Here is a 23,669-nt window from a genome sequence, read left to right on the forward strand (position 1 = left end):
TGGAAGCATTGTTGGTCCTCAGTATCTGGATTCTTGAGCTTTGGCTTTCTTCACATTTCTCTCATTTGTGTTTAGGCCGCAGAGTATGTGTGGGAGAGCAGCTGGCAAGAATGGATCTCTTCATCTTCTTTACATCTCTTCTGCAACGTTTCGAATTCCGCATTCCAGATGATCAGCCGTTTCCCAGGCATGATCCTGTATTTACCTTCAACTACAGCCCTCATCCCTTCCAAGTCTGCTGTACAGAACGTTAATACTGAACGGACAGATACAGCATACTCAATAATAATTTGCTGAAATAAATATTTGTATTCTAAACTCTGAACAGTGTTCTTACAAACTGAATGTTATTGATTTGATTGACATTCAAAGCCTGTCTGTTCAGTTTACACCAATATTTTAATGAATGAAAATGTATCTCACCTGCCAAAAAATGTACTTGCAGATTAATGGTCCTTAAGAATAAAACTTTACAAAAAAGTCAGCATTGCCCTTAGCGATCAGTCTTTAATTTTTTTTTTAACTTGGTATCACAAGCACATATTTATACAAGATAGGAATAGTCTGTAGAATTTTATAGACTGCAATTTAAGGATTTAAGGCCCCCATACACATTTGATTTAAAGTGGATCAAACCCAATATCTTTGATTCGATCTTCTGACCATTCAATATTTAGGTCTTGTTCAACCTTGCATTTTACTGCAGAAAAATACACCGCGTTTTCAATAAATTTAATTCACTTTGCTGGTATTGTAAATCTCATGCACATTCTTAGACTCAACAAGGGAGACACAGTCCAAATCATCATTCACGAGACCTAGAGCCTCAAAAATAACATCAACCGACCACAGAGACAGTGAGTTCAACAGAAGTGAAAAGGCTAAGGCTACTTTCACACTTCAGGTTTTCGGCGTCAGGCGCGATCCGGCGTCGTGCCGGAACGCCGGATCCGGCAAATGTTTAGTAAAACCGGATGTGACGGATCCGGTTTTCTGCCGGATCCGTCTTTTTCTTGACAGACAAAACCGGATCCGTCTCATCCGGTTCATCCGTTTTTCTATCCGTTTTTCGACGGATTATGCCGGATCCGGTTTTTAAAATTGACCCTTGTGGCCTTCCGAACAGGATTGGCTACTGGAAAACTATATATAGCATGTTCCTACAGCCCTTCTTTGGCAGGTTGTAGAGGAGAAAGTGCAGGTTGGAGAGAAGAGCAAGTTACTGGCGAAGATGGATGTTGTCATTGGAAATATTTTGAAGAATTTGGCGGATTTTATAGCGGAGGCGAATCGTTTGAGGGTGATTGTTCTGGAGAAGGAGAGAGCGAGACAGCAGCGCATCAGGCATCGTAGACGACGTTTGTGGATCCACCCCATCACAGCCAAGAGAATGACGCGTGGGGTCTATTCTACACTCTGCATGGACCTTCGACGAAACCCGGATAAATTTTTTGGATATGTTAGGATGAAAATGGAGAATTTTGATTACTTGGTGGAGCGCATTGCACACCTCATAAGAAAAGCGGACACCTATTGCCGCTTCTCTGTTTCACCCACAGAGCGTCTGATGGTGACTTTAAGGTAAGCCACATTTATTGGATGTGATCGCATCAGAGCACACTTTCACTGCAATCTTGTTGGTGGTAGTTTGTATCTCCAAGTGTTATAGCTCAGTTTTGGTATGTAATGCTGTGATTTAAAACTAATTTATTGTTTTTTAATTCCCCACAGATTTCTTGCAACTGGAGAATCCCTTTCGTCACTGCATTTCCAGTACAGACTCGGGATTTCCACCATATCTGGAATAGTGAAGTACACATGCCGTGCACTGTGGGACTCCTTAGCTGAAGAGTTTTTACCAGAGCCCACAACAGAGAGGTGGATTGAAATTGCTGACAAGTTTCAACAGATATGTCAGTTTCCCAACTGCTTGGGCGCTGTGGACGGGAAACATATCCGCATTGTAAAGCCAGCTGGATCGGGATCGGAATATTTCAATTACAAGAAATATTTTTCAATTGTCCTCATGGCCATCGCTGACGCGGAATACAAATTTATTGCGGTTGATATTAGGGCCTATGGCCGCTCCAATGACTCTCAAGTTTTCAAACTGTCTGCCATGGGGCGTAAACTGTATGGAAACACCTTCCAGTTCCCACCACCTAGACCGCTGCCGCAAACATCTGGTCCACCTATGCCATTTGTCTGTGTAGGGGATGAAGCCTTCCAGCTGTCAGAACACCTTTTGAAACCGTACTCTAGCAGAGGATTGACAAGACCAAAACGCATTTTTAATTACCGCCTCACAAGAGCAAGAAGAATGGTTGAATGTACCTTTGGTATTCTGACAGCCAAATGGCGGGTCCTATTGACTGCGATCAACCTCAAGACAGAAACTGTGGACGAGGTGATCAAAGCGTGCGTGGTACTCCACAATTTTGTTATCTGCAAGGAACCCATTTCCATTGAGGACACCTCTGAAGAAACCACCTTGCAAGATTACCATGACATTACCACTAGAAGTTCTGTGACGGTTTCAGTAATGAGGGACAATTTTGCACTATACTTTATGTCACCTCAAGGCAGAGTACACTGGCAGGATGACAGAGTGTGAAAGATTTGTGCCCAACCAAACTTGTGTACCTTCTGTACCAACAGTATATACCTTTGCCAACCAAAGTTGGCTATCTTGTCATGGTCTCTATTTTTAGCTTTAGGCCACAGGTGTGTACCTGGTTGTGTTTTATGCAAAGTATTTCACCTTTTAACAAAAGTTGTGTACATTGTTATGAAATCACCAACAAAAAACACAACTTTTTAGGTGAAATACTTTGCTTCAAACACAACCAGGAACACAACTGTGGCAAAAAGCTAAAATTTACCCACAGTTATATACCTAGTTTTGAATACCATTTCACCTTTTAAATACCCTGTATTTAACCTTTTTCGCCGCAGAAAGAAATGACAGACAACCAGTGTAAAATAATTTAACTTTTATTGAAAAATGTTTTTTTTAGTAAACTTTTTTAAAATTTTAATAAACTTGTTTAATAAAGCTTTGAAACCATAAAACTGGTCATTTTTATTTAAATACACACATTATAAATCTGTGTAGTGTGTGGTGGAAATACTGCTGTAGGGGCTGCGGGACACTTTGACACTGGGAGTGTGGAGAGAGGACTGGGATCGTGGTGGGGAAGGAACAGTTAGAGGTGAAGGTGTGGAAAAAACTACAGAATGGGTGGACATGTGGGAAGCAGAAGAGGTGGTGGGTGGTGGAGTGGAGGGTTGGGCAGGGACTGTAGGAGCAGATGATGTTGATGGCAAGTTGTATGGGGAAGGAGTTTGGTACGGGGCAGGTTGCTGGAAGTGGGGAGATGTCTGGTACGGTGCAGGTTGCTGGAAGTGGGGAGATGTCTGGTACGGGGCAGGTTGCTGGAAGTGGGGAGATGTCTGGTACGGGGCAGGTTGCTGGAAGTGGGGAGATGTCTGGTACTGGGGAGGTTGTTGGTACTGGGGAGTTTGCAGGTACTGGGGAGGTTGCTGGTACTGGGGAGGTTGCTGGTACTGGGGAGGTTGCTGGTACTGGGGAGGTTGCTGGTGCTGGGGAGGTGGATGGTGCTGGGGAGGTGGATGGTGCTGGGGAGGTGGATGGTATGTAATAGGAGGGGGAGGATGGAAAGTGGCTGGAGGGGGTGTAGATGTAATAGGAGGGGGAGGATGGAAAGTGGCTGGAGGGGGTGTAGATGTAATAGGAGGGGGAGGATGGAAAGTGGCTGGAGGGGGTGCAGGTGGAGGAACTACTGTGGTGGGAGGAGGAGGTTGGGAGGTAACTTGCTGGAGAGCAGCGTGGCATGAATGCATTACATGCATCTGCTGGGCAGGAGAGAGCGTTTCCATGCGCTCCACAACAGACCTGAAAAAGGTGTGGTTTGGCGAAGATCTTGCTTCTGAATGCATGGTTTGCAGAAGTGTCTTCACCTCCAGAATGCTGGAGTTGATCTGCTGATAGCCTGCGGAGATTTGCTCTGACAAGACTTTTAGACAGTTCTGGAAAGATGCATTCAGATGCAAGAACTCTGGCGCATAAGTCTTTTCCTGACCCCTCTGCCGCTGCCGCCCAGTACCCGCAGGTGTACTAGAGGTGGCAGGGGCAGAAGGGTGGGGTAAAGGGAAAGCGATCTCCTCACCAGCAGCTTCATGTAATGTAGGCGGCCACGATGCTCCTGTGCTGGTGGATGGGACAGATGGGTCGAATGTGTGGGAAGGCTGGGAAGGTGCAGATGTACCGGGGCGGTCGAAGTGTCCCTCGGTGCCGGTCTCCTCAGGGATCGCCTCAGAAGGGTCCAATCGTGCAGGCTCCCGAGTGCTGCTCACCGTGCTGTGGAATAAAGAGAAAAAAAAACAATTAAAATAGTGACATGGCATGGCCCTGGCTGAAAAAAAAAAGTTACATCTAAACATTTTTTTGTCACATGTGGTGTGTAATATTTACGTTCTGGTGAGCATTGTCTCCCGGAGGAACGACAGGGCTCGTGCGTACTTGTACTTGCTCCTGCGTCCTCCAGATCCACTCGGGGCCCGCATCTCTTTATTGAACTCCTTCTTGAAACGATCCCTCACAGACCGCCACCGCTTCACAATTCTCTCCCCTGAAACGAGAAAGGACAAAGTGGTTAGTATACAACATCAGTGTTTCCCAAACTCCAGTCCTCATGGTCCCCAGGGGTCATGTTTTCAGGATTTCCAAAGTAAATAGAAATCCTGAACACATGATCCGTGGGGACCACGAGGACTGGAGTTCGGGAAACACTGGTTTAAATCAAGCAACCGGTACTGTATATACTTACGCTCTTTAATCTGGGCCCGAGCTTCGAGGTCCTCCCAGCGGTCCACAAGGAGCGAACAGATTTCCTCCCAGAGTCGTCGGGTAACGATCAGGTCAGCGTGGCGTCGGTCAGCCATATTCCAGAGCGGCTCCCTTTCTCTGACGAGATCGATGAGGCGGTCCACATCAATCCCTCCATCCTCACCGTCAGAGTCGGGAGCACGCTGTGAAGGCTGTTAAAGAAAAAGACAAAAATAACATAATTAGCCTCCACAAAAGAAATGAAATAAAAAGTGCAAAAAAACCAAAGCAAAAATATTTATACTTACACGCTGGTGACCGCCGCGTTGCTGTCGCCGACGACCCTGGGAGGCACTGCGAGGACCTCTTGGCCGAGCATCAGATTGGGAAGACTAGAGAAGAAAACAAAAAAGTTATGTCTTTGGATGTAGGCATTTGTTTGCTGTGTGTGGTCTGCAGAACATTGTTTTCTATGTGTTGTGTGTAGTGTGATGTTGTGTTTCTGCGTTTGATGCAAAAAACTTACCAATTGTGAGCCCACTCCAAGTGTCTGTCCACCCCTTCCTTCTTCTTCTGGGAGCTCCTCTTCATCTTGTGATTCCTGTTTTGAAATAAAAGGCAATGAATACACATATATTACAGAGATGATGGATTTTGGAAATAAAAACTTACCGTCAAACGCTGACGATGCGAGGGAGGGCTCCCAGAAGATGTGCTGTCTTCCTCATGGCCAGACTCCATGGCTGTGGGTGGTGTTTCTGCTGCTGCCATTGCTGCTGCTGCTGCTGCATCTATTGGGCGGCTGTTGAATAAAGAGAAACAAAGGGCCTATGAATATCTTGATATTCCATAGCCCTAGTTTGGAGGAATGGGGGATTTGATAATTACCGTCTCTCATCTGCTGCTGGACTCCCCTCCCGTTGTTCAGCATGCTGCTCCATTTGGGGTGGTGCTGATGGTGCTGCTGCTGCAGATGTCTGCTGCCTTCTCCTGCTCCTGGTTCTTGGCTTGGGTGGCATGTTGGGTGTGGCTGAGGGTCCCATTGTCTTGCTTTTATATATGTCCTGTGGGCAGAGCTACTGAGCATGCTCAGACCAAAGAAACCGGATCCGGCCGCCGGATCCGGCTGTCGCCGGATCCGGCGCATTGCGGCGCTCATAGGCTTTCATTGTATGAAAAAGCCGGACACGCCGTATCCGGCGTGTCCGGCTTTTTCGACGGATACAAAAAACGTTACAGTCACAGTTTTTTCCAGACGCAGGATCGCGTCACATTGCCGGATCTGGCGAAAATCGGATGAAACGCATGGCCATCCGGCTCGATCCGGCTCTAATGCAAGTCAATGGGGGGGAAACCGGATCCGGCATTGCATTTCGACGGATCCGGTTTTAGTCAAAAGCGCCGCATCGCGCCTGAAGCAGAAAACCTGATGTGTGAAAGAGGCCTAAGGATTGAGGATCTCCTTGAAGGAGAAATATAATAATTCCAACCCGTTGCTCTTTACTCCCAGAATAATTAGAACGAAGCCTGCAGGCTTTACAGAAAACCATAAATTTATCCTGTCCCCCAGAAAACTTATCCGGGAGGGCCATCTTAAGTTCTGGAACAGCCTGACTGCCCGCTAGACTAACAGTCTGCTGCTGTGAGGCTCTAGATTACAGGCCTGATAGACCCTGCAATTGTTTGGTAAGGATCCATACCAAGGTATAACATGTGGGGCCAGTGAAAATGTCATGGTCACGCTGTGACTGTCTTCGGTAAGGAAATGAGACCTCCAGCTGTCCCTGAATCTAGGAGCCTATCTATCCCATCTTCGGGGGTACTCTTTATCGTAGAGAGGCCCGAGTCTCCGACTTCACTATGCTTCTGTTATACTCTGAGCTGCCCCCTCCCCCAGGAGGCCTAGCACAGATATATTACTATATAAGCACGTAAGACAAAAAGGGATAACAAAAATCAACTTGCATACAAAAAACACTCAAGTGTAGGGAGGTATATAGGGAAGGATAGGCAGGTACTAGCCAAATGGGAAAAGGAATTAAATGGAAAGCAGACACACCAAAAACAGCACACAACAATCTCTAGTGGTAACAAAAATCTCCAATTCAGCACAACGTCTCCAAGGAGCTATAAAGCAAAGCTTTCACTGGCAAGTCAGAATGGGTCTGGCCGGATTTTATAAGGAAAGATAATGACCCGATCAGAAACAGCTGAAAATGGAGCTGCAAGTTTCTGACCAGCTTAGAAAGGTTCGTTAACCTCTTCAGCAGCAAAGGAAACCAAATTTATTTAATATGGGACCCAAACACAGACAAAATGGAATATCTACGATACACAATATGCAGTGATCTTCTACTCCCAGGTTGACAAAAAGACACTGTTCCTTACAGTCTTGGTATACAAGAAGCACAAGACTTGTCTTCACTAGAACTAAGAGCCTAGGCCAAACCGACCTTAGCATTTTGTCATAGCAGCCACTGAAATACTTAAATAACTGCAGTACATATACGGCGCCACAATCGCACAATCTCACGCTGAGTGTCACCGCAATCGGGTGCAATACCCACGATCAGTGCAAGCATCAATATCGGGCATTTAACTCCTCTGATGCCACTGTCAATAGTGACAGTGACATCGAGAAGATCGCAAAGGGAGTAGGCTCCCTGTGTGCTTCCATTGCCACAATGCAATGCGATCGTGTTGTGCTGATGGTCTCCATGGTGCCCCATGGCCACGGAGTCCCTTGGGGTCCTTCAGGGAAGGTGGCTTGTCAGTGCCTGCTAAGAGCAGGTGCTAACATGCCTCCTTCCCTGCCTGTCAGACGCTGCTGTGATGCTCTGCAGTGCAGAAGCATTGCAGAGTATCAGATTAGCGATCTGTCAGTATAAGGATGATGCCCTATAGTGAGACAATGTAAAAAGGGAAAAAATAACTTAAGTGTAAATAAAAAATCCCCAAATAAAGAACTAAAAAGAGAAAATATTAATCCAATAAATTTATGTAACAAAAAATAAACAAAAAAGTACACATTTGGTATCACTTTAGTGAACACAGTAAAAAAAAAGGCAAAAATCAATGCTTTATCGTACCGCCGAACATTTAGTGCAAGAAAACGCGATCAAATAGACAAATGTAAAAATAAAAATGGTAGTACTGAAAACGTCATCTTATCCAGGAAAAAACAAACCACTATAAGGGTATGTGCACACGCTGTGGATTACTCTGTGGATTTTTCCACGCGGATTTGGCAAAATCCGCAGGTCACCTGTGTTTTACCTGCGGATTTAGTGCAGATTTTGCGCAGATTTCCCCTGCGTTTTTACACCTGCGTTTTCCTATAGTGGAGCAGGTGTAAAAACGTTGTGGATCCGCAACAAGAATTGACATGCTGCTGATTTGAACTCACAGCAAATCCGCGGCGTGGAAAAATCCGCAGCATGTGCACAGCGTTTTTAAAAATAGGTAGACTTGAATGGTACTGTAAACGCAGCAGAATCTGCTGCGGATCCACAGGGCCAAATCCGGTGCGGATCCGCAACAGAATCCGCAGCATGTGCCCATACCCTAAAGCTCCGTCAGTGGAAAAATAAAAGATATAACTCTCCAAATAAAGCAATGGACATTTTTTTTCAATAAAATAGTTTGTGTAAGGCTGGAGTCACACTGCCGTATTTCGTATTTCTTGTGTGATAATCGCATCGCACTCTCCCGACGTGAGCATGACAGCGTGATGAATTACTATGCCGCTGTCAAGCTCAGGTCAGGAGAGCTGACAGCCAGTGCAAGTTTTACGATGCGATTCTGGCAGGAGAAATAGAGCAGTGTGTCTCTGCCCTTAAAGTGCTAAAACAGAAAAAGATAAATGGGGTATCGTTGTAATGAAACTGACTAATCAATTTTACCATGAGTGGAACCGTATGAAAAAAATTCCTGAATTACTGATTTTTGTTGAGAGTGATCAAAAAAGTGTCATGTGCCTGAAAATGGTACCAATAAAAACCGTGAACTAGTCCTGCAAAAAAACAAGCCCTCAAATGACTGTCAGCCAAAATATGGAAAAAGTATAACTGTCTAAATATGGGAATGTATAAGAGAGTTTTTGCAATAGTGTATTTTAGTGTGTGACAGCAGTCAAACCTAAAAACCCGATATAATCGCACCGACTAGAGTTGAGCGACTTTTGGTTTTTTAGGGTCGCGTTTCGTTTCGTGAAACCCGACTTTTCCAAAAGTCGGGTCGAGCAAGATCGTCCGATTATAGGGAAAAGTCGGGGTCGTCCCGAAACACGAAACCCAATGTAAGTCAATGGGGAATAAAAGTCGGCAGTGAGAGGAGGACAGGAAACACACCAGCAGTGCCCATTTGAATGCCAAAAGCATCAATTCTTCTTACTTAAGCTTGTCAACCTTAATTAACTTCATAATACAAGTTGCGCACTGAAAAATGGGGGTTATTTGGCTAAAGTTGTGGGGGGGGAGGGCTGGCTCCAGGTTTTCATGTGCCCTGGGTGAAAGAGCGCCCCTTTAACACATACCACAACTCATCATGCTCCGATACGGCAGAGAAATAGCGGTATAGTACAATGGAAAATACTTCACTTTTTACATCTCATGACAAGGCCCATCTCTTTCTCCATACAGAATCATTGGTCCCATATAATGTTTGAAACAGTATATGATGAGCTCCACATAATGCTACAGTATATGTTGGTCCCCATGGATGAAGCTCCACTGTCTTATGGGCCCAAATAATGCTCCAAACATAATGGGCCCCATTTCTAATGCTCTAGTGTATAATGGGCCCTGTAAATGCTGCTCCAGTGTCTGATGTCCACCTTTGGAATGTTCCAGTGTATGGTGGGCCCCATCTATCATTCTCCAGAGTATAGTGCTCCCCTAAAATTGCTGTCCCAACATTGAAAACAATCAAATAAGTCTCCTCGCTAGGGAATCCCTGTACTAGTCTGGACTCCTCGTCGTTCCCATCTTCCATCTCACTGCACAGTATTTCAACCTTGCAAGTGCTGTGATCCTGAGCAAGCAGGGGGGGCCCACTCGTTGGCGACGGCACTGGCACAGGGCCCCTGATAGTACGGTGGTGTGTCTGATGGCGGGTGGGCCGAACCTGCACTTTCATCTGCAGCTTCCTTTTTGTCACCGTGTAAGATGGAACTGTATATGGGAAGGGTAACCTGAGTTTCATCAGGGTCAGATTCAGGCCGGGTAGCGTGCGAGGGGAATGTAGTGGTCTGGGTCAATGTACCAGCAGATTCATCGAGCAGTGACTGGGCATCAGTGCACTTGTGTCGCCCCCAGGAGTACGGTCGCCACAGTGGCATTACCTTCCTCCTAGGGAGTGTGATGTCATGCTTGGGAGCAACGAAGGATCTCTCTAGCAGGTTAACTGATTGGGCGGCGTTATTCCCATGAGTCATGACCCTCCAAACAGCGTTCATGAAGGCAAAGTGTTTGTTTTACGTGGGCAGTATGGTTGCAAAGCTGAACCTTAAAGGAATGTCCAGAAGGGCACCACCAGGAGTGGAGCCTACGGTTTAATTCGACTCCACCTGGGAAACCTCAACCATGCAAGCTACAGAACAGATGCACACATTGCAAGCTTAATTCCGTTAACGAACGAGACTCCGTCATGCCCCGCGGTCCAAGTCTGGCTTACTAGAGGGACACGTGAGGCTCTGGCACATGAGATTGGCCAATAACTGGTGTGTCATGCCCTTACATGTCCGTGGCTGCATGTGCGCTACACTGAAAAGGCCAGCGTTTGTCGCTTACAGGTGCAGATAACCCGCTGAACAACGTTAGTGATGGGGATCTGTGATTACAATTATTACCCGTGAACGATGATTTCCCAGTAAGTGCAGGTCAACCGCAGTTCCGGAATTAGGCCTAACCGTCATTCCTGAAAAAATGAAAAACTTACGTGTGCAAACCACAGGTGCTGTAGCTTGCTTAACAGCTCGCCATCTGTTCTCAGGCCCAGTATGGATTACACGTGATTGCACAAAGGTGAGAAAGGGTACCGTATCCCCAGATAACATGTATGGATAGCATAGTGTACACATTCAAAATATATGTCTATACATCAGGAGGCAGGCTCAGACGGTGTCAGGCCCAGTATGGATTGCACGTGATTGCACAAAGGTGAGAAAGGGTTCCGTATCCCCAGATAACATGTATGGATAGCGTACACATTCAAAATATATGTCTATACATCAGGAGGCAGGCTCAGACGGTGTCAGGCCCAGTATGGATTGCACGTGATTGCACAAAGGTGAGAAAGGGTTCCGTATCCCCAGATAACATGTATGGATAGCGTACACATTCAAAATATATGTCTATACATCAGGAGGCAGGCTCAGATGGTGTCAGGCCCAGTATGGATTGCACGTGATTGCACAAAGGTGAGAAAGGGCTCCGTATCCCCAGATAACATGTATGGATAGCGTACACATTCAAAATATATGTCTATACATCAGGAGGCAGGCTCAGACAGTGTCAGGCCCAGTATGGATTGCACGTGATTGCACAAAGGTGAGAAAGGGTTCCGTATCCCCAGATAACATGTATGGATAGCGTACACATTCAAAATATATGTCTATACATCAGGAGGCAGGCTCAGATGGTGTTAGGCCCAGTATGGATTGCACGTGATTGCACAAAGGTGAGAAAGGGTTCCGTATCCCTAGATAACATGTATGGATAGCGTACACATTCAAAATATATGTCTATACATCAGGAGGCAGTCTCAAACGGTGTCAGGCCCAGTATGGATTTGACGGCCCAGACTACACAGCGCAGAATCAGGGAGAGGTAAAGATTGCAAATGCTGGGGCCCTGCCCAAGCAAGGGGGGCCCACTCGTGGGCGTCGGTACTGGCACTGGGCCCTTCATAGTACGGCGGTGTGTCTGACGACGGGTGTGCACCACCACCGTCAGAGACACTTGATTGCACTATGAGGGACCCTGTGCCAGTGCCCGCGCCCAAGAGTCGGCCTACCCACCTGTCCAGGGCAACGGCACTCGCACGGTGTCGTGCGCTAGGTGGTGACCCCGGCCATGGGGGGGGGGAGGCAGCACAGTTAGGGAGTTTTAGAAAGTGGCATATGTTGATGTTGGACATTCAGCTGATGCAAAAGGTGAAATAGGTCAAGTCCCAGGAAGAGGTGGACCAAAGCAAGCCATTTTTCTGTCACCCTATGTGTCATCAGGGGAAGGTGGGACAAAATCCTTGGAAACCCATGCGTGGTTCATTTTAATGAAGGTTAGATCATCCACATTTTGGGTTGACAGACGGGTCCTTTTTTCTGTCAGGATTGATCTAGCTGCACTGAAGACTCTTTCCGATAGCACACTTGCAGCTGGGCAAGCGAGCTCCTGTAAGGCATATTGTGCCAATTCAGGCCAGGTGTCCAGTTTAGCGGCCCAATAGTCAAAGGGGAATGACCTGTGTGGGAGAACATCGATATGGGAGGAAAAGTAGTTTGTAACCATAGTTGACAACTGCTGTCTCCTGTCACTTTCCATCGATGCAGTATTACCAGTTGTGTGAGCGGTACTTGAAAAATCAGTCCACAACATTGTCATGAAACCCCTGTCTCCAACGCCACTTCTGCTGTGTGCACCACGAACACCTCTGCCAAGCTGACCCCGGCCCGTACGGCTCGTGTGAGAACCATCACCGCTGCTGTGTGCTGGGAATGCCTCAAGCAACCGATTTACCAGAGTTGCTTGTTTATTAGCCAATATTAGGTCAAGGTTCTCCTGTGGCATGATGTTTTGTAATTTGCCTTTACAGCGTGGATCCAGGATGCTGGCCAACCAGTAGTCGTCATCGTTCATCATTTTGGCAATGCGGGGGTCCCTTTTTAGGATCTGCAAGGCATAATCTGACATGTGGGCCAATGTTCCCGGTGTCAATGATGCACTGCGAGTGCTGGTTGGAGGAGCACTTTCTGGCAAATCCACATCCCTCCAGTCACGCACAAACCCTGTACCAGACCTTGCCACGCCAACATTTTCACTTGCCCCACGAGATACATCCTCCTCCCCTAAGTAATCATCCCCATCATCCTCCTCCTCCTCCTCCTCTTCTTTCTCCACCTCGTCCAGGAGAGGTCCCTGAGCAGACAATGGCTGAATGTCATCAAGGATTCCCTCCTCCTCTTCCTCCTCATCAACATTGGCTGCAGAAGCCTGCTCCTTAAGGTGCGTCAAAGTTTGCATGAGCAGACGCATAAGTGGGATGCTCATGCTTAGGATGGCGTCGTCTGCACTTACCAGCCGTGTGCATTCCTCAAAACACTGAAGGACTTTACAGAGGTCTTTCAGCTTCGACCACTGCACACCGGTCAACTCCATGTCTGCTCTCAAAGTGCCTGGCCGTGTATCCTCCCACAAATGCATTATGGCCTGCCTCTGCTCGCACAGCCGCTCCACCATGTGCAGGGTGGAGTTCCACCTTGTTGCAATGTCGATAATGAGGCGGTGGTTGGGAAGGTGGAGCAATCGCTGCAGCTTCTGCATACGAACGGAGTGTACAGGCGACCGGCGGATGTGCGCGCACAGTCTTCGCACCTTCTGGAGCAGGGCTGTTAACTCCGGATAATTTTTGAGGAAGCACTGCACCACCAGGTTCAAGGTGTGAGCCAAGCAAGGTATGTGGCTGAGTTTTGAAAGGGCTATGGCTGCCACAAAATTACATCCGTTATCACTAACTACCTTGCCTGCCTCAAGATGTACACTGCCCAGCCATGACTCAGTTTGTCGCTGAAAGTACTCGGCCAGCACCTCGGCGGTGTGTCTGTCGCCCAAACACATCATCTGCAACACAGCCTGCTGATGCTTTCCACTAGCTGCTCGATAGGGGGACACCTCGTGTGCAACAGTGGCAGCTGCAGATGGAGTGCTCGTACGACTGCGCTCTGTGGACGAGCTTTCGCTTCTGGAGGAGGAGGAGGAGGGTCGAACGCCTACAGCCAACTCTTTACTATACCGTGGGCTAGGCAGCACTGTCCCACCACCGCTGTCCCCTGTGGACCCTGCATCCACATTAACCCAGTGCGCAGTGATGGACACGTAACGGCCCTGGCCATGGCGACTGGACCATGCATCAGTTGTGAGGTGCACCTTTCCGCTCACTGACTGCTTGAGTGCATGGACAATGCGGTCTTTCACATGATGGTGGAGGGCTGGGATGGCTTTGCGAGAGAAGAAGTGGCGACTGGGTAGGTCATAGCGTGGTACTGCATAGGCCATGAGTTCGCTGAAAGCTGCGCTTTCCACCAACCGAAAGGGCATCATCTCAAATGAGATTAGTTTGGCAATGTGGGCGTTCAAACCCAGTGTACGCGGATGAGAGACTGAGTACTTTCTTGACCTACTCATAGTGTCTGGGAGGGTGAGCTGGACTTGAGAGCTGCATATGGTGGAAGTAGCGGTGGACAGGGCGGACTGAGAGAGGGTTGATGATGGTGATGGAGTTGGTGTTCTTTCTGATGGCCTAGAATCAGTCTTTCGTTGATATAACAGTGGGATTCCCTGACTGCTGTGGCCTTGCAACGACACCTCAACATTTGCTGCTGTGCTAACCGGTGGGCTTACAGTGGGGGAAACAATGTAGCGTTGCTGACTACCTTCGTTGTGATCAGTTGCACATGTGGCACTTGAGGTTTGGTGTTGTGTCCACGCTTGCAAGTGCATGCTGGTTAAATGTCTAAGCATGCAACTGGTATTCAAATTTTTCAGATTTTTCCCTCGGCTAAAGGTCTTTGCACACTTCTTACAGATAACCTTGGCCTGATCATGAGGATTTTGTTCAAAAAAGTGCCACACTGCACTCTTCCTACTTTGGCAGACATTTTGCGGCCTAGCACGCTGTGATGTTTTGACCCTCTGGACAAGCTGTCCAGCAACTCTTTTGATTTTTGGAACCTGTCTTTGGAGTGCTCCGGGCCTGCCGGATAACAGCTGTTGCGATGTCGATGTCTGCTGTGGATGCTCCTCATCTGAGCTATTGGAAGCAGCACCCTCTTCCCCCAATGGATGCCAATCTGGGTCAACAACTGGGTCATCCATCACCTCCTCTTCAATGTCATGTGCACCTTCCTCTGTGTCACCGTGTATGGTGGTATAGTGTGCGAGAAGGGGCACCTGAGTCTCATCAGGGTCAGAATCTGGCTCTGTACACTGTGAGGACAATGTAGTGCTCTGAGTGAATGTACCAGCAGAATCATCCATCAGCGGCTGTGCATCAGTGCACTCCATGTCAGATTCATCTTGGCCTGGGTAATTCACCATTTCACTTGATAATCCAGGCATGGTATGTGAAAACAGCTCCATGGAGTAATCAGTAGTATGGCCTGCGTCATCCATCAATCTTGGTTGGGGTGAAGGACTCAAGGAAAGGTGTGGTTCATGAACATGAGCCTCCAATGACGACTCAGTGCTTTTACTTTTTACAACTGAAGAAGAGGAGGCGATAGAGCTGGAGGCTGAGTCAGCAATGTAAGACAAAACTTTTTCCTGATGCTCTGGCTTTAAAAGCGGTTTGCCAACTCCTAGAAAACTAAGCCTTCGAAGCCTTATGGAGCCAGACGATGACGCAGGCTCAACACCTCCTGCATTCGGTCCTATTTTGCTCTTGCCACTACCATCAGATCCACCACCAACACCATCATTACCAGCTGGCAACCCCCGCCCAAATCCACGGCCTCTTCCACCAGCCTTCCTCATTTTTGGTAAAAATGTAGACAAAATCCAACAAACTATATAGTAATGTAAAACAAGGTACAAGCTGTCTATAGGACAGGGGAGATTTTGAATTTCTTCTCACACTATTGGACACTGGACACTTTTGGATTGTGTGAGGCCCAATGAATATCTGAGCGCTATGTGACAGGCTCGATGGCACAGCTGTGACCAAAGTGACTAGAGGATAAGTGAGATTTTGAATTTCAGCAGACACTTGTGGACACTGGACACTTTTGGATTGTGTGAGGCCCAATGAATATTTGAGCGCTATGTGACAGGCTCGATGGCACTGCTGTGACAAAGTGACTAGAGGATAAGTGAGATTTTGAATTTCTTCTCACACTAGTGGACACTGGACACTTTTGGATTGTGTGAGGCCCAATGAATATCTGAGCGCTATGTGACAGGCTCGATGGCACTGCTGTGACCAAAGTGACTAGAGGATAAGTGAGATTTTGAATTTCTTCTCACACTAGTGGACACTGGACACTTTTGGATTGTGTGAGGCCCAATGAATATCTGAGCGCTATGTGACAGGCTCGATGGCACAGCTGTGACCAAAGTGACTAGAGGATAAGTGAGATTTTGAATTTCAGCAGACACTTGTGGACACTGGACACTTTTGGATTGTGTGAGGCCCAATGAATATTTGAGCGCTATGTGACAGGCTCGATGGCACTGCTGTGACAAAGTGACTAGAGGATAAGTGAGATTTTGAATTTCTTCTCACACTAGTGGACACTGGACACTTTTGGATTGTGTGAGGCCCAATGAATATCTGAGCGCTATGTGACAGGCTCGATGGCACTGCTGTGACCAAAGTGACTAGAGGATAAGTGAGATTTTGAATTTCTTCTCACACTAGTGGACACTGGACACTTTTGGATTGTGTGAGGCCCAATGAATATCTGAGCGCTATGTGACAGGCTCGATGGCACAGCTGTGACCAAAGTGACTAGAGGATAAGTGAGCTTTTGAATTTCAGCAGACACTTGTGGACACTGGACACTTTTGGATTGTGTGAGGCCCAATGAATATCTGAGCGCTATGTGACAGGCTCGATGGCACTGCTGTGACCAAAGTGACTAGAGGATAAGTGAGATTTTGAATTTCTTCTCACACTAGTGGACACTGGACACTTTTGGATTGTGTGAGGCCCAATGAATATCTGAGCGCTATGTGACAGGCTCGATGGCACTGCTGTGACGAAAGTGACTAGAGGATAAGTGAGATTTTGAATTTCTTCTCACCATTGTGGACACTGGATACTTTTGGATTGAGTGAGGCCCAATGAATATCTGAGCGCTATGTGACAGGCTCGATGGCACTGCTGTGAGCAAAGTGACTAGAGGATAAGTGAGATTTTGAATTTCTTCTCACACTAGTGGACACTGGACACTTTTGGATTGTGTGAGGCCCAATGAATATCTGAGCGCTATGTGACAGGCTCGATGGCACTGCTGTGACCAAAGTGACTAGAGGATAAGTGAGATTTTGAATTTCTTCTCACACTAGTGGACACTGGACACTTTTGGATTGTGTGAGGCCCAATGAATATCTGAGCGCTATGTGACAGGCTCGATGGCACAGCTGTGACCAAAGTGACTAGAGGATAAGTGAGATTTTGAATTTCAGCAGACACTTGTGGACACTGGACACTTTTGGATTGTGTGAGGCCCAATGAATATCTGAGCGCTATGTGACAGGCTCGATGGCACTGCTGTGACCAAAGTGACTAGAGGATAAGTGAGATTTTGAATTTCTTCTCACACTAGTGGACACTGGACACTTTTGGATTGTGTGAGGCCCAATGAATATCTGAGCGCTATGTGACAGGCTCGATGGCACTGCTGTAAGCAAAGTGACTAGAGGATAAGTGAGATTTTGAATTTCTTCTCACACTTGTGGACACTGGACACTTTTGGATTGTGTGAGACCCAATGAATATCTGAGCGCTATGTGACAGGCTCGATGGCACTGCTGTGAGCAAAGTGACTAGAGGATAAGTGAGATTTTGAATCTCTTCTCACACTAGTGGACACTGGACACTTTTGGATTGTGTGAGGCCAAATGAATATCTGAGCGCTATGTGACAGGCTCGATGGCACTGCTGTGACCAAAGTGACTAGAGGATAAGTGAGATTTTGAATTTCTTCTCACACTAGTGGACACTGGACACTTTTGGATTGTGTGAGGCCCAATGAATATCTGAGCGCTATGTGACAGGCTCGATGGCACAGCTGTGACCAAAGTGACTAGAGGATATGTGAGATTTTGAATTTCAGCAGACACTTGTGGACACTGGACACTTTTGGATTGTGTGAGGCCCAATGAATATCTGAGCGCTATGTGACAGGCTCGATGGCACTGCTGTGACCAAAGTGACTAGAGGATAAGTGAGATTTTGAATTTCTTCTCACACTAGTGGACACTGGACACTTTTGGATTGTGTGAGGCCCAATGAATATCTGAGCGCTATGTGACAGGCTCGATGGCACTGCTGTGACCAAAGTGACTAGAGGATAAGTGAGATTTTGAATTTCTTCTCACACTTGTGGACACTGGACACGTTTGGATTGTGTGAGGCCCAATGTATATCTGAGCGCTATGTGACAGGCTCGATGGCACTGCTGTGACCAAAGTGACTAGAGGATAAGTGAGATTTTGAATTTCTTCTCACACTAGTGGACACTGGACACTTTTGGATTGTGTGAGGCCCAATGAATGTCTGAGCGCTATGTGACAGGCTCGATGGCACTGCTGTGACCAAAGTGACTAGAGGATAAGTGAGATTTTGAATTTCTTCTCACACTAGTGGACACTGGACACTTCTGGATTGTGTGAGGCCCAATGAATATCTGAGCGCTATGTGACAGGCTCGATGGCACTGCTGTGACCAAAGTGACTAGAGGATAAGTGAGATTTTAAATTTCTTCTCACACTAGTGGACACTGGACACTTTTGGATTGTGTGAGGCCCAATGAATATCTGAGCGCTATGTGACAGGCTCGATGGCACTGCTGTGATCAAAGTGACTAGAGGATAAGTGAGATTTTGAATTTCTTCTCACATTAGTGGACACTGGACACTTTTGGATTGTGTGAGGCCCAATGAATATCTGAGCGCTATGTGACAGGCTCGATGGCACTGCTGTGACCAAAGTGACTAGAGGATAAGTGAGATTTTGAATTTTTTCTCACACTAGTGGACACTGGACACTTTTGGATTGTGTGAGGCCCAATGAATATCTGAGCGCTATGTGACAGGCTCGATGGCACTGCTGTGAGCAAAGTGACTAAAGGATAAGTTAGATTTTGAATTTCTTCTCACACTAGTGGACACTGGACACTATTGGATTGTGTGAGGCCCAATGAATATCTGAGCGCTATGTGACAGGCTCGATGGCACTGCTGTGACCAAAGTGACTAGAGGATAAGTGAGATTTTGAATTTCTTCTCACACTAGTGGACACTGGATACTTTTGGATTGTGTGAGGCCCAATGAATATCTGAGCGCTATGTGACAGGCTCGATGGCACTGCTGTGACCAAAGTGACTAGAGGATAAGTGAGATTTTGAATTTCATCTCACACTTGTGGACACTGGACACTTTTGGATTGTGTGAGGCCCAATGAATATCTGAGCACTATGTGACAGGCTCGATGGCACTGCTGTGAGCAAAGTGACTAGAGGATAAGTGAGATTTTGAATTTCTTCTCACACTAGTGGACACTGGACACTTTTGGATTGTGTGAGGCCCAATGAATATCTGAGCGCTATGTGACAGGCTCGATGGCACTGCTGTGACCAAAGTGACTAGAGGATAAGTGAGATTTTGAATTTCTTCTCACACTAGTGGACACTGGACACTTTTGGATTGTGTGAGGCCCAATGAATATCTGAGCGCTATGTGACAGGCTCGATGGCACTGCTGTGATCAAAGTGACTAGAGGATAAGTGAGATTTTGAATTTCTTCTCACACTTGTGGACACTGGACACTTTTGGATTGTGTGAGGCCCAATGAATATCTGAGCGCTATGTGACAGGCTCGATGGCACTGCTGTGACCAAAGTGACTAGAGGATAAGTGAGATTTTGAATTTCTTCTCACACTAGTGGACACTGGACACTTTTGGATTGTGTGAGGCCCAATGAATATCTGAGCGCTATGTGACAGGCTCGATGGCACTGCTGTGACCAAAGTGACTAGAGGATAAGTGAGATTTTGAATTTCTTCTCACACTAGTGGACACTGGACACTTTTGGATTGTGTGAGGCCCAATGAATATCTGAGCGCTATGTGACAGGCTCGATGGCACTGCTGTGACCAAAGTTACTAGAGGATAAGTGAGATTTTGAATTTCTTCTCACACTAGTGGACACTGGACACTTTTGGATTGTGTGAGGCCCAATGAATATCTGAGCGCTATGTGACAGGCTCGATGGCACTGCTGTGACCAAAGTGACTAGAGGATAAGTGAGATTTTGAATTTCTTCTCACACTAGTGGACACTGGACACTTTTGGATTGTGTGAGGTCCAATGAATATCTGAGCGCTATGTGACAGGCTCGATGGCACAGCTGTGACCAAAGTGACTAGAGGATAAGTGAGATTTTGAATTTCAGCAGACACTTGTGGACACTGGACACTTTTGGATTGTGTGAGGCCCAATGAATATCTGAGCGCTATGTGACAGGCTCGATGGCACTGCTGTGACCAAAGTGACTAGAGGATAAGTGAGATTTTGAATTTCTTCTCACACTAGTGGACACTGGACACTTTTGGATTGTGTGAGGCCCAATGAATATCTGAGCGCTATGTGACAGGCTCGATGGCACTGCTGTGACCAAAGTGACTAGAGGATAAGTGAGATTTTGAATTTCTTCTCACACTAGTGGACACTGGACACTTTTGGATTGTGTGAGGCCCAATGAATATCTGAGCGCTATGTGACAGGCTCGATGGCACTGCTGTGAGCAAAGTGACTAGAGGATAAGTGAGATTTTGAATTTCTTCTCACACTAGTGGACACTGGACACTTTTGGATTGTGTGAGGCCCAATGAATATCTGAGCACTATGTGACAGGCTCGATGGCACTGCTGTGACCAAAGTGACTAGAGGATTAGTGAGATTTTGAATTTCTTCTCACACTAGTGGACACTGGACACTTTTGGATTGTGTGAGGCCCAATGAATATCTGAGCGCTATGTGACAGGCTCGATGGCACTGCTGTGACCAAAGTGACTAGAGGATAAGTGAGATTTTGAATTTCTTCTCACACTAGTGGACACTGGACACTTTTGGATTGTGTGAGGCCCAATGAATATCTGAGCGCTATGTGACAGGCTCGATGGCACTGCTGTGATCAAAGTGACTAGAGGATAAGTGAGATTTTGAATTTCTTCTCACACTTGTGGACACTGGACACTTTTGGATTGTGTGAGGCCCAATGAATATCTGAGCGCTATGTGACAGGCTCGATGGCACTGCTGTGACCAAAGTGACTAGAGGATAAGTGAGATTTTGAATTTCTTCTCACACTAGTGGACACTGGACACTTTTGGATTGTGTGAGGCCCAATGAATATCTGAGCGCTATGTGACAGGCTCGATGGCACTGCTGTGACCAAAGTGACTAGAGGATAAGTGAGATTTTGAATTTCTTCTCACACTAGTGGACACTGGACACTTTTGGATTGTGTGAGGCCCAATGAATATCTGAGCGCTATGTGACAGGCTCGATGGCACTGCTGTGACCAAAGTGACTAGAGGATAAGTGAGATTTTGAATTTCTTCTCACACTAGTGGACACTGGACACTTTTGGATTGTGTGAGGCCCAATGAATATCTGAGCGCTATGTGACAGGCTCGATGGCACTGCTGTGACCAAAGTGACTAGAGGATAAGTGAGATTTTGAATTTCTTCTCACACTAGTGGACACTGGACACTTTTGGATTGTGTGAGGTCCAATGAATATCTGAGCGCTATGTGACAGGCTCGATGGCACAGCTGTGACCAAAGTGACTAGAGGATAAGTGAGATTTTGAATTTCAGCAGACACTTGTGGACACTGGACACTTTTGGATTGTGTGAGGCCCAATGAATATCTGAGCGCTATGTGACAGGCTCGATGGCACTGCTGTGACCAAAGTGACTAGAGGATAAGTGAGATTTTGAATTTCTTCTCACACTAGTGGACACTGGACACTTTTGGATTGTGTGAGGCCCAATGAATATCTGAGCGCTATGTGACAGGCTCGATGGCACTGCTGTGACCAAAGTGACTAGAGGATAAGTGAGATTTTGAATTTCTTCTCACACTAGTGGACACTGGACACTTTTGGATTGTGTGAGGCCCAATGAATATCTGAGCGCTATGTGACAGGCTCGATGGCACTGCTGTGAGCAAAGTGACTAGAGGATAAGTGAGATTTTGAATTTCTTCTCACACTAGTGGACACTGGACACTTTTGGATTGTGTGAGGCCCAATGAATATCTGAGCGCTATGTGACAGGCTCGATGGCACTGCTGTGACCAAAGTGACTAGAGGATTAGTGAGATTTTGAATTTCTTCTCACACTAGTGGACACTGGACACTTTTGGATTGTGTGAGGCCCAATGAATATCTGAGCGCTATGTGACAGGCTCGATGGCACTGCTGTGACCAAAGTGACTAGAGGATAAGTGAGATTTTGAATTTCTTCTCACACTAGTGGACACTGGACACTTTTGGATTGTGTGAGGCCCAATGAATATCTGAGCGCTATGTGACAGGCTCGATGGCACTGCTGTGAGCAAAGTGACTAGAGGATAAGTGAGATTTTGAATTTCTTCTCACACTAGTGGACACTGGACACTTTTGGATTGTGTGAGGCCCAATGAATATCTGAGCGCTATGTGACAGGCTCGATGGCACTGCTGTGACCAAAGTGACTAGAGGATAAGTGAGATTTTGAATTTCTTCTCACACTAGTGGACACTGGACACTTTTGGATTGTGTGAGGCCCAATGAATATCTGAGCGCTATGTGACAGGCTCGATGGCACTGCTGTGACCAAAGTGACTAGAGGATAAGTGAGATTTTGAATTTCTTCTCACACTAGTGGACACTGGACACTTTTGGATTGTGTGAGGCCCAATGAATATCTGAGCGCTATGTGACAGGCTCGATGGCACTGCTGTGACCAAAGTGACTAGAGGATAAGTGAGATTTTGAATTTCTTCTCACACTAGTGGACACTGGACACTTTTGGATTGTGTGAGGCCCAATGAATATCTGAGCGCTATGTGACAGGCTCGATGGCACTGCTGTGACCAAAGTTACTAGAGGATAAGTGAGATTTTGAATTTCTTCTCACACTAGTGGACACTGGACACTTTTGGATTGTGTGAGGCCCAATGAATATCTGAGCGCTATGTGACAGGCTCGATGGCACTGCTGTGACCAAAGTGACTAGAGGATAAGTGAGATTTTGAATTTGTTCTCACACTAGTGGACACTGGACACTTTTGGATTGTGTGAGGCCCAATAAATATCTGAGCGCTATGTGACAGGCTCGATGGCACTGCTGTGAGCAAAGTGACTAGAGGATAAGTGACATTTTGAATTTCATCTCACACTAGTGGACACTGGACACTTTTGGATTGTGTGAGACCCAATGAATATCTGAGCGCTATGTGACAGGCTCGATGGCACTGCTGTGACCAAAGTGACTAGAGGATAAGTGAGATTTTGAATTTCTTCTCACACTAGTGGACACTGGACACTTTTGGATTGTGTGAGGCCCAATGAATATCTGAGCGCTATGTGACAGGCTCGATGGCACTGCTGTGACCAAAGTGACTAGAGGATAAGTGAGATTTTGAATTTCTTCTCACACTTGTGGACACTGGACACTTTTGGATTGTGTGAGGCCCAATGAATATCTGAGCGCTATGTGACAGGCTCGATGGCACTGCTGTGACCAAAGTGACTAGAGGATAAGTGAGATTTTGAATTTCTTCTCACACTAGTGGACACTGGACACTTTTGGATTGTGTGAGGCCCAATGA

The 23,669-nt window shown here is 46.6% G+C and overlaps 1 protein-coding gene across 2 annotated transcripts in view; it reads left to right on the forward strand.

Annotated features, from left to right (window-relative positions):
- The window catches only part of LOC141053166 (cytochrome P450 2D15-like), a 57,623-nt gene extending 57,139 nt beyond the window's left edge, over window positions 1-484 (forward strand). For both annotated transcript variants that reach the window (XM_073550528.1, XM_073550529.1), the window contains exon 9: window positions 76-484. In XM_073550528.1, the coding sequence (XP_073406629.1) occupies window positions 76-254 (179 nt within the window). In that variant the 3' untranslated portion in view covers window positions 255-484. The remainder of the gene's footprint in view (window positions 1-75) is intronic.
- The last annotated feature ends 23,185 nt before the right edge of the window (window positions 485-23,669 follow it).

The sequence above is a fragment of the Dendrobates tinctorius genome, unplaced genomic scaffold (assembly GCF_039654945.1).
Source record: "Dendrobates tinctorius isolate UK_male_01 unplaced genomic scaffold, ASM3965494v1 ptg000165l, whole genome shotgun sequence".
Lineage (NCBI taxonomy): Eukaryota > Metazoa > Chordata > Amphibia > Anura > Dendrobatidae > Dendrobates > Dendrobates tinctorius.